The 12,773-nt window shown below is 41.1% G+C and overlaps 2 protein-coding genes across 2 annotated transcripts in view; both read left to right on the forward strand.

Annotated features, from left to right (window-relative positions):
- Nucleotides 1-12,773, forward strand: part of LOC311033576 (ecto-ADP-ribosyltransferase 4-like) — a 178,267-nt gene that overhangs the window by 11,293 nt on the left and 154,201 nt on the right. The window lies entirely within an intron of this gene.
- Nucleotides 10,388-11,725, forward strand: LOC311055504 (neuropeptide Y receptor type 2-like; the record flags this gene model as incomplete). The annotated part of the gene is made up of 2 exons (XM_084071706.1): nucleotides 10,388-10,951; nucleotides 11,207-11,725. 2 exons carry the CDS (start codon nucleotides 10,388-10,390, stop codon nucleotides 11,723-11,725), a joined length of 1,083 nt encoding a protein of 360 aa, XP_083927832.1.

A 12,773-nucleotide genomic window follows, 5' to 3' on the forward strand; every position in this document is an offset into this window, starting at 1 on the left:
TCAGTGTCATATAAACATCTCATTCCCTGGTATCGGTCAGTATTTGCATTGCACTGAAGATGTTTTAATTACTTTGAGGGGAATCGTTCTTGTTCTTTTCGTCATGATTTTTTACACAGTTTACTGTCATTGAACTACTGTACACGTGTGAGGCTGAACTGAAGTGACAAACAAATGACCCCACTACATTCCAATATTGTTTTTGTGTTGACAAAGTCAGAAAAAGTAGGATCATCAAGCATGACAACAGTAGAGACATATAAGAGAAAATAAAAAGTGAAGCAGCACAGTGATATGCTATGAACAGTGGTCAGCAATGTACTTGCAATAACCCATTAAGACCGGGAACAAACCTAGTGTGTAATTTTTTGACTTATTTGGCAATTAAAAAAATAGCAGATCTACAAGCTCATAGCGCGGCAAGGAGTGCCACGCTACGAGCTTGTAGATCTGCTATTTTTGGGGGGGAAATCGTGGGTCTTTGAATATATATATTTGTTACTCAAATCTTTGCTTCTGGGGATTCTACAAATGTCTTCTAAATCCTAACATTTTTTTGAAAAAAACATGTCGCTATAATTTCTCAAACATTATATGTATTTGGCCGTGGGACCTCCAGAAGGGACCCCCAGAAGTTGTGACAGAGTAAAAAAAATGCTTTAAAAAGTATATATTCAAAGATTTGCGCAAATTTTCACAATTTAAAAAAAGATTGCAGATCAGCACTCTGTGCCGCACTATGAGCTTATCTAGATGTATGTCATTTCTTTCTTGGTGCAATGCAATGCAATAAAGTCATTGCATGTGTTAAATACTTTAACTGTGTTGAAGCAATAACCCGATGTGATTCTAACAACCTGCTGAACGTTTGAACAAAACCAACACACAGCCATTATTGACTTGAAGAATACAACATTGTCCAGTCAGATTTGTTATTGCTATTGGGATTTATAATTGTGTATAATTAATTCAGCACAGAGACACAAAAGAAAGTGTACTGTATGCTATGAGCACATCAATAAAGCAATCATCTCTGAACCCTACACTGTATACAGCAAAGTATATGATACAATTCAGAAAATTACATCACAAGTTTTTTACATTTTAAAATGTAATATATTGATTCAACGTTGCATAGGACCAGGCCCAATGGTTCCTTACTGCAGCTTAAAGGAAGTCATGCTGATATCATGATTTCTCCTACAGAGCCTTAATTAACTGTCGGAAACTGTTCCGGGATGGCAATCAAATCTCAGCGAAAAACCAATAAATCCTATCAGGTAAAAGCTCTTGTTTATACAGGACCACCGCTCTTCTGTCCCCATCAAGGAGCTATTCCTGGAGAGAGGCATGGTGTATATGGATTGAAGAAAGGCTGAGGCTCAACACAGATATCAGAGCTCAGACGTGCAAGCAAAAAGCAAGTCAAACATTGGTAGGCTACAATATTCTTCACTTTAGTAACAATAAACACCGGGATAAACGTCTACCGTATACACATTTGGTTCCAGTAAAAGGGAATTCATCAACTCAAACCAAACGATGAAAGATGTACAGTAAAGATTGCCCTCTTGTGGCGCTCCAGCAGAGTGCTGAGGTAAGCTTCACTGGTGGGTATTTGAAATGTTCAGCATTGGTGAATGCCATCCACACATACTAGTTAAATCACAGAGAAATGATTTAATGGTAAGTGCACATAGCCTTAATTTCAACGTTTCATAATATTTAATACTATATTTAATCTAACATTGAAGCATGGTTGGTCTATATGTATGTATGTAAATTATAAATGAATAGATTAATTAAATAATTGAACATAGCTTTGGAGTGTGAAATTGGTGTTGTTAATTGAACTGTTAACACTGGGGACTGCACTATAAGTGATAGTGAAGTAATACTCCTAGCAAAGATGACACCTAAACTGTTTTTTTTTTCACGAAGAACAGACTAAATCTTCTAGCACAACTGTTAACAATGAATCCACAAATCTAAACACTTACAATTATACCACCTGAGGCATGATGGAGTCTGCCAACTGCCCGGCAAGTTTAGAATAGACAAACTGCAGCTGTGGGCTGCTGCAGCTTTATTAAAAGTGAAGGGTAAATACGGCACAGCAGCTACGGCAGTAATTGTGATGGATTGGGAGGCAGTGAAATGGTCGACCACGACGACCAGGCAGCTCAGACCATTAGTAATGGCCTTGAGAAAGCATGCATTGGGTAATACGAAGCTAAATGGATTATACTGACAGCTGGAAGCCAGTATTGAAAATGTTTTATCATCGTTTGAATGCAAATTTCCTATTGATTACTCCCAGATGAAGTTATACAGATTGTGGTGATCCGTTTAGATTCACAAGACCCCTGGCCACGAAGACTGAAGTAAACGGGCCTGACAGGACACGTCCTTTAAATGCCATAAGAAAATACGTCTCTACTCAACGTCTCAATTGAGTTTGAGGGAATGGTTCCAAATACTGTAAATATGTCCCATGTCATTAGGCCTCAAGCTGCTGGACCATTCAAAGGCTTCACAGACATCATGGCAGGATCAAAGCAAAGGATAAAAGCCTATAACCTTGTACATTTGGTTCACATTGTCCTGATGCAGTTTCAGAAATATAACAGAAAGGGGTATTGGCTTATGTGAAAAATAATCCCACAGATACCCACAGATGTCATGGATGCAGAGGCTTAAAGGGATAGTTCACCCCCAAAATGACTTTTTTTCCTATTGATTACTCACCCCATGGACTTGAATTCATGGATATTGTTTTGTTTTTTATAACATTCCTAGGCCAATAATTTGATGATGAGCAGTGGGTTTTGTTAGGAGACACAAAGAGTCTCCTTTGTGTCTCCTACCGGAACCGCTGCTCTTACCGATTCTAAAAACGCCTTCTAAATCCTGACCTAAGTTTTCTGAAAAACTTCGAATATTAAAATAATAATAATAATAATTGTATGTTGCTATATACTTTGCATAGCAACAACAACTCCAAAAGGGGTTCCCGGATTGAAAGGTATAGTTACGTTTAGGGGTTCCCGGTCTAAATGGGTTAAACGTTGGACAGCGTAAGCAGGGAAAGTGAATGAGCAATGCTCTCCTCTTCCTTCAAGAACCTAACTGTGACCTGGTCTCCTGGATCAGCTCATTCCTGCTGCTCACAACCAATTCAAAACACTGGTGATGACCTAGAAAGGTGACCAAGTAAGGGCATGACACCCTCTCACCTTCAGGATATGATCCAGCCCTACACACTCCTTCCCACACATTTCCATCAGCCCCCAGCCGAAACGGCAAGATGACTCCCTGACCCTTCTACCTCATGGCTCCTTCCCCTCTTCTGCCGCTGTCTGAACTCATCTCTTGAAGCATTTTCGTTTTAAAATACAAGACGTACATGACCACGAACAAAACAGAAGACACAAAACAAAACAGAACAAAACAGAACAAAAGAGAGACAGGAAACAACCAGTACAAACCCTCCCACCCACCCCCATTTTACTGTTATTATGTTGTTTGTCTAGCACCTGGACTAGAGATTTGGATGTGCATGCATTTCCTTTATACTGTGTACTGTATTGCCCAAGGGCCCTTGACTAGCAGGGACCCATGGGGGCCATATATATTTAAATTCATTAAATATACTGGAGCTGTCTGAATAACAGGACTAATGTCTGACTAACAGAGCAGACAAGTATTTAAGATCTTTTACATTTTTGTGTGATTAAATACACGTGATTTCTTAACCCACACATGCCTTACAACTCAAGTAGTTTTGTTTAATTATAATATGAACTTCTAAGTTAGCATTCTGAATCAACTGCCAACTGTCAGATCAATGTTTAGGGAGACCTGCAAAGACACCATTATAGTAGTCGAGTTTATTGAAGATACATTCATGCACATACAGTACTTTTAAATCCTGCCGTACCGTTTAATATTTGAATTTTGGTGATTTGGTCTATATTTGTTAGTCACCCTCCGTCCCCCCCCCACCCCACTTTACACGAGAAAAAAGTGACCTTTTGGTACCTACCAAAAAGTGACCTTTCAAATGACCAGGTCCGGGCCCGGATTTACAGAGGCCCAATCTAAAAAGTATTTAATGCAAATTCTCTCTGTCACACACACACACACACACACACACACACACACACACACTTCCAATAACAGTCACAGCACAACCGACATAGTGTAGATTCACATCAGCCTTCAATTGCAAAGCCACAGACAGTCACTGAACATGTTTCACTGCCACACTGGGCCCCAACATGACGGCAACAGAGCTACATCTTGAACCACATCAGCACATGATGACAAACAGCATACAACAAAAACATCATACAAGACAAACTGCAGCAGCAGCATCCAGCAAAGGAAAAGGAAAAATTAGGCATGTCACAATTATTACATGATCGCATAATCGCTCTTCCAATAACAGTCACAGCACAACCGACATAGTGTAGATTCACATCAGCCTTCAATTCCAGAGCCACAAACAATCAGTCACTGAACATTTTTCACTGCCACAGCGGGCCCCAACATGACAGCAACAGAGCTACATCTTGAACCACATCAGCACATGATGACAAACGGCATACAACAAAAACATCATACAACAAAAACATCATATAAGACAAACTGCAGCAGCAGCATCCAGCAAAGGAAAAGGAAAAAGTTGGCATGTCACAATTATTACAATTATTACATGATCGCATAGTCGTTCATATGTTTTAAGGCAACATATGTTAACATTTTAAAAAAATAGTGGAAATAGCAGACTGCTATTTCCACTATTCATGTTTTTTTAAAGTATTAAGTTATTGAATTGTTTATGAAGCCTAAAAGGCCAGACACATTTTTATTAATGTCACAATGTTCAGTGTACGACGCAATAATTCATTAATACGGCCTAGTTAATCGCAATTATTCGAGCGACAATTAATCGTCAAGTAAAATGTTATAATCGTGACAGTCCTAGAAAAGAGGTTCCTACTTTGAGGCGTCTTCATCAGCCGTCTTCAGGGGAAACCCCGAGAAGGACGAGGTCTTCGGTCGTTTGACCGTGCGGACCAAGTCTTCGGAGGAATCCCCCATGAAGACAAACCCATGGATAGAGAGAGATCTCCAGATCTCGATCTCTAGGGCAGGGCACCCTCGGATGAGCCTTCCAGCGGCGACTCCCGCCATCTCCATCCTCCATACATCTGGTTGGCTTCACCAGTACTTTACATCTCTCTGGTTAGCTTCACCAGTACTTTATTAGAGGTGGATGGTCTGGGAGGGTGTTACACTGTAGGTGAGAACCTCAGCCTTCTGGGCATTTATGATGCAGATGTCATCTGCATCGTCATATCGTCACAGTATGTGTGTGTGGGTGTATGGGTGGGTGGGTGTGTGTGTGGGGTGTGTTTGTGTGTGTGTGTTTATAACAAAAAAAAAAAAAAAAGACTACATCAGGGAGCCATCTAGGCCTCCTAGTTGTAGTAGTGAAGCCCAGTTCTTGGACCCCTCCTCCACTGATGGCCTGTCTTACTGCATAGTCCAAGCTTATAATGAAGGGGAGGGGGGAGGGGGGTATCCCCCCTGCAACACCTCTGCCAGCCTTGAGTATCTGAAAGAATAAGAGAACAGAAAGAAAGATTAATTCAAGTAACCAAGAGCCACATATATGTATACTGTATCCTGTCACAACATACAGCCTAGCATACGTATACTGTGCCCTGTCACAACATATACAGCCTAGTATACGTATACTGTATCCTGTCACAACATACAGCCTAGTATACGTATACTGTAACCTGTCACAACATACACAGCCTAGTATACGTATACGTGCTTGTAGATCGGCTATTTTCACAATGTTTGCCTATTTCGTACGTAATATTTGACCATTTGGCCAATTTAGTATTAAAAGTCAAAAGATTGTAACTTTATAAATGTGCAAATACCCTGTATACACTTATAGGGCATAGCAGTGGTGGCCATTTTGTGGTGCCACAGATAGAAAACCCATTGCTTTTTCACAGAGATTTCTGATTTTTTTTTAATAAATTATGTTAAGCCTGGAACCAAGCGATCCAGAATCCTGGATGGATGTGTAAAGTGATTTACTAGGCCCAGTGGTGCAAAAAGTACTGTGCAAAAAGTAGGCTACCAATACAGCAATTTAGAAATACTCTATTACAAGTCCAAGTCTGGTATTCAAAATGTACTTGAGTAAAAGTACAAAGGTATTGGCATCAAAATATACTTAAAGTACCAAAAGTACAAGTACTCATTATGCACAACATAGCCTGTCACGAAACATGACTGTCATAAAGCGTCATGTGAACAATGGCTAAGCCTGTCTTAGCATCACAATCAAACACAGCTCAACAATACAACATATTCACTTCACATCACATCACATCACATCACATCACATCACACAACAACAATGCTTCATCCTGACTAGTTGTTGCTTTACCAAGTAAAATAAAAGTGACATTAAACACACAAATTCCATCAATTCCTTTAATGCTAAGCAGCTAATTAGTTACGCTAAAGTCACCTGCAGAAACTCACCTCCGTTACTTTGGACAGATGGAGAAAATGCACTCCTGTTTCCATAGTCTTGTCACACGTGTGTTTTGGCAGCTTTCACCACTCTGGTGAACACTGACAACTCTACTCAAGGTTCATGTTTGTTATTATGAGTTGTTTATTTTGATCTTGTACTTCCAAACTTTGCAGAGCTTGCAACAAACCATGTGTGTGTGTGTGTGTGTGTGTGTGTGTGTGAGAGAGAGAGGGAGAGGTGGGGGGGGCGGTGCCCGACAATTGGAGGACATAGGGTGCGTTCGAAAATACAGCACTGAGCGCACTGGCCAATACAAACTAACAGGCGAGTGTGCTCCGGTGCGAAATTTCCGAACGCACCCAAGCACGCCCCTCCCTGCCTCCCTGCCCCCTGGGGAGTGTGGATATCAATCATATCACTTCAGTTTAACCACTTAGACCCCCTAGACTTAGTAAAACGGACCTCACTGTGTTCTTTTTTGATCTACACCAAATACCTTTGCCAAAATAGCCGATCTACAAGCCCACAACACGTCTCCCTTGTGAGCTTCTAGATCGGCTATGTTTGGTTAATGTTCCCCACAGAATAGGGATGCTGGGGTTCAAGTGGTTAAAAGACGACGTCATCCATTTTCAACCTATCTTCATATTGGTCCTCTTAATGCTCATGATAAAATGGTACAATTGTTTTCTACTCGGTCTGTGTCTCATATAGGAGGGCTGTGGACAGTCCAGAAACCCGTTTATAACCAAAGTAATAAAATATATGGGGATATATGGTGGTGCCTCTGGGTTCAAAAACTGTTTAACTCTCATTTACATTTAAAACATGTAAAGCCATCCAAGCCCTAATGTCATTCCTAGACATTCAGAAAGAGGTATCAGGGAGCTGTTGCTGTTCATGTAGGCTACAAGTTCAACAGACTTTGGGAACAATAAGGTTAGCAAATATCTGAGTAGCAGCACTATACTAACAAAACAAGTAAACGTCTTTAATGGGTCAGTGTTTTCCTGCTCTCTGTAATGCATTTATTTCACAATCTTTGTATTTGAACCAGAGGTGAAGTGGGGCGTTTACCAGTGGGGCTAGTGGATTAACTCAATTTCCAAGGGCCACGCGGTGGATATCAAATTAGCCAGTCCAATTAGCGGCCATAAATTTAACAGGTTGATATGAATCAGTGACATGGTCCCTGTTAGATCAGTTAATTGTGGTCGCAATTATCGTGTTTCCTCTCAGTCAGTATACAGTTGCTTTGTATTTAGCCTACATAAAGTGGCCAATAGAAAGGAACGTTCATAGGGAAATCAACTGGCATACCTGAAATTAAAAACACTTCAGCTTCATGTGCTGGCTGTGAGTCAGCTGAGTGATTGATTGATTGTACTGTATACTTAATTAACCGTTTGCAAACAAAAAATAATAATACAAGAGGATGCTAAAAGGATAAAACCCAAGAAAGCACTATGGCTTGTTTCCATTGAGTCCGATGAGATAATAGCCTATGATAGGCTACAGCAGATCATTATTACTGCAAACCTGTTTTTTATTAGGCTACCTATTTTTTATCAGTGTGACGTCGTCTGTTAAGGGATCTATTGATAAAAAGTTTTTTTTTTGTTTGGGTTTAAACTTTTTAAAATCTTTTCAAATAATATCATTCTTTTAATGTAAGAAACATAAAATATATATTTTACTCACGACCCATAAAAATGTGGCCGCGACCCGAACATGGGTCCCGACCCACTGTTTAGGGAACAGTGTATTAGCCTGCCTCATAACACCTTTTCAAGTCTCCAAACTCGGCAGGCTGCAGTGCGCACGAGTCCAGACTCCGTTGCGCGCGTCATCCATGGCACGCACCCCACACAACTATTGTAAAAGGATGCCATATTGATTGATCATTAGGCATTAGCCTACATTTACCCGGGGACTTGTAGTTTAATTTGATCAGGTTATTGTCTGAACATCACGGACCCACGAGGATCAAGCGCACTGAAGCAAATCAGAGAACGCAGAGAGCTACAGGGGACTCTCTCTCTCTATCTCTCTCTGAGGCAGGAATGAGGTGAGTGCATAATTAATCTGGACTTTAACAAGCATGTTTTAGATCAGGGATCTTCAACGTTTTTCAGCCCAAGGACCCCCTGAGAGAGAAAGAGAGATGATGCAGGGACCCCCACTACATATTGTATAAAATTGTGTTGACAGGCAGCACTGTAGTCAGTGTCATGTAAATTCATGTTTTATTTATTTATTGGATTCATTTGTATGTGTATTTTCAGACAATTAATCACTTAAACCTTCAATACTTAGTAAACTTGACCTAGTCTGTACTTGGTCTGCTCTAGACTTTTCCCCCAATACACCAAACCAAAAATAGAAGATAGCAAGCTCACAATGCCTCACAGGGGGAGGCGTTGTTTGCTTGTAGATCTGCTGTTTTTGGCTTAAGTTCTCTTTAGAATAGTGACGTACAAGGTTCAAGTGGTTAATGTAAAAAAAAAAAAAATCCTATCACACAAATATTTTGTGGACCCCCTGTAGTAACTCTGAGGACCCCCTAGGGGTCCCGGACCCCCTGTTGAAGACCCCTGTATTAGATGCTTAATTAAACTGTCTTCTTAGCATTTAAAACTAACCACAATTGCATTACATTTTTGTGGATGCAATTTGTCCATAGCCTATTGAATTTTACACAAACTACAGTAGGCCTATACGGCATATTTTTTTAAACAGTTTTCAGAATACATTTCTTGACAAATTTAGCTTCTTAACTGGCTAAAATACCATTAATAGGCCTAGGCTATTTTGATTGCCGATTCCTCTGATGAGTATGTATGAGTTTGTCAAAAACTGGTGAAAAAGCATGAATTAACCAAAATAATATAGTTATGTTGTTAATATGCAAATAATTCCAGACATGAATCCATTGATATGATTGTTACTCATTCGGGGGAGTTATAGGGAGTTATAGCCTATCTTTAATGTTGCTGTCCATTATACAGATGGGTGTTTTTATACATTTATGAATGATAAATTACAGCCTCATGTTATTACAATGAAGTCACTATGGAGTCACAGGAGGGAGCATGTGGAATCCTTTCACTTATCAACTGGTACTGGGAGAAAAGCTCCATGCATGGTTCTCTTCAATGTCATTTTGATACATTTTCCCGTAGTATTTATGAATAGCTAATTCAAATATGCATTTAGGCCAATTTTTTCTTTATCTTATTTATTTAGCTTTTTCCCCTTTGGGAAAACATTTAGATCAAATCACTGTGTCAAATATAATATCAAGTATATAGTAGCCTCACGTTAGATTTTAGTTTATTATGAAAATAAATTGTCCCCATGGGTGAATCCAGTACTATTTAAATGGTTTGCCAAAGTGGAGTTTCAATTTGTTTTTAGTATAAACACATTGAAACTCCACTTTGGCAAACCATTTAAAGAAAAATGCATAATGCTGGCAAAAAAATAAAAGAGTTTAGCCTATATTTCAGCTTCATATTATTGTTTTTACGTTCATTATTTGATTGTCATATTTGGTACTCAACATTTAAGGAAGAAGTCACATTTTCCTCTATGCTTTTGAACTATGTTGCTTACTGTATGTTGATTTGACATTTTGTGGTGTGAGAGTCTCATTTAAATTTCATATATGATTCATTGATTTTTACCAAGTACTGTAGAAACAAGGGGATATATGCCCTGATTGCCCTCTGTGTTCATATATCCTTAGGTCTAGATGGTGGCATTTATGGAACCTGTCACCGATGGACACTGCATGTCGACTGAACCTGCACTGAAATGGAGGATTCTACATTTGTGGCCAATTCCTCCAACTGCTCAGTCCTAATCCCATTGTGTGGCGAAGGCTTCTTAGAACTGGACGACAGCACGCAGCTGGTCGGCGTTCAAGTCGTCCTCATTCTCGCGTACAGCTCGATCATATTATTCGGAGTCATGGGAAACTCCCTGGTGATGTACGTCGTCTACAAGTTTAAAACGTTACGGACCGTCACCAACTATTTCATCGTGAACCTGGCCGTGGCCGACTTGCTGGTGAACACGCTGTGTTTGCCGTTCACGCTGATCTACACTCTGTACGGCGAGTGGAAGTTCGGCCGGGCGCTGTGCTTCCTCCTGCCCTTCGCCCAAGGCATGGCCGTGCACGTGTCCACCATCACGCTGAACGTCATCGCCCTGGACCGCCACAGGTGCATCGTCTACCACCTCGAGACCAAGATGTCCAAGAACGTGTGCGCCGTGGTCATCGTGGTCACGTGGGCCGTCAGCGCCCTGCTGGCCAGTCCGCTCGCCATCTTCAGGGAATACGGGACCTTTGACCTGTCGTCGGAGCAGTCTATCCAGGTCAGTGGTGGTGGAAAAAAAAATGTTTTATTAAGTAAAAGTATCAATGCTGCAATGTAGAAGTACTCTGTTACAACTAAAAGTACGGAATTCAAAATGTACTTGAGTAAAAGTACAAACATATTGGCATCAAAATGTACTTAAAGTAACAAAAGTAAAAGTGCTCATTATGCCGAATCTCCCATTTCAAGTTCTCAAATGTATACAAATCTTTTGATGTAAATGTACTTAGTTACTTTCCACCACTTGACCCAGGTGTGTACGGAGAAGTGGCCGGGCAGCGACAGGGATGACGGGACCATCTACAGCATCACCATGCTCCTGCTCCAGTACTGCCTGCCCCTGGCCATCAACTCCTTCGCCTACGTCCGCATCTGGAACAAGCTGAGGAGGAGCCACGTGAGCCCCGCGGGGCGGAACGACCGGCACCGGCGCAAGAAAAAGACCACCAAGATGCTGGTGACGGTGGTGGCGGTGTTCGCCGTGAGCTGGCTGCCGCTGCACGCCTTCCAGCTGGCCATCGACATCGACGAGAACGTCCTCGACATGAAGGACTTCAAGTTGCTCTTCACGGCGTTCCACATCGTGGCCATGTGTTCCACGTTCGTCAACCCGATCCTGTACGGGTGGATGAACAGCAGCTACAGGACGGCCTTCCTGTCCGTGTGCAAGTGCGAGCAGCCCTTCAGCTGGAGGCAGAGCAGCGTCTCCAGCCGACAGTCGCAAGGTGACAAAAACATCGCGTACACGGGTTTCACGGCCACCAAAGTCTAAATCACCCACGCCAGACAGTCAGAAATGTTGATTCTAGTATTAAGGACCATTTGTGAACAATGGATAAACTATGTTTGGACACTGGAACATTTGAACATGAATAGAGATCGGACAATTTGTTTGTCAGGATGCGACGATAATCCTGCCTAGCCTGCTCGCTCACTCGCTCCTCCTGCAGGTCATGTTGTATTTAGATGCTGCTGTATTTCTCAAATATGAGCTGTTTGTTCTATACATCTATCCATCTATCCATCTATCCATCTATCCATCTATCCATCTATCCATCCATCTATCCATCCATCTATCCATCCATCTATCCATCTATCCATCTATCCATCTATCCATCCATCTATCCATCTATCCATCTATCCATCTATCCATCTATCCATCTATCCATCTATCCATCTATCCATCCATCTATCCATCTATCCATCCATCCATCCACGACCTATCTATTTGTCGATGGATGCTGAATTGTGATTTATCAAGATCCAACATGTCAGTATAACTAATTAGTCAATGAAATAGTACTAGGGAAGTGCTGAAGCAAACCATTATGTGACGAAAATATCGCTATTATATTCTGAACATGACTATGATCGAAGGTTTGCTTCTGCACAGCGTGACTTGAGAGCTATACAATCACCGTGGGGTCTGTCTGCTGCCTGGTCTATGGATTTATACAGGACCCTAAAATAGACTGCCTTGTTAGACAGACGAGAGGAGTTCCTGGCCGCCACCCTCACTTGTAACTGTCCTGTGTTCAGTCGATTGAATAGTCCTTCCGGTTGGTTGTACGCCCCCCCCCACCCCACCCCACCCCCTCACACACACAGAATCTATTATGGAATATTGCACAATGGACCTAAATTATGAAATATACGTGAGAACACCAACTTCAGAATTGCATTTCATTTTGAAGTGTTATGTTTTGAGAGGTATCAGACTTCAATAACAATTCATATAGGCCAATAATAATAGTATAAACATATTTCTTTTAGATATGAAATGAAATAAATGTGTTACAATGATACAGGGGCAGATTTAA

The sequence above is a fragment of the Gymnoscopelus microlampas genome (assembly GCF_963454915.1).
Source record: "Gymnoscopelus microlampas genome assembly, chromosome: 2".
NCBI lineage: Eukaryota > Metazoa > Chordata > Actinopteri > Myctophiformes > Myctophidae > Gymnoscopelus > Gymnoscopelus microlampas.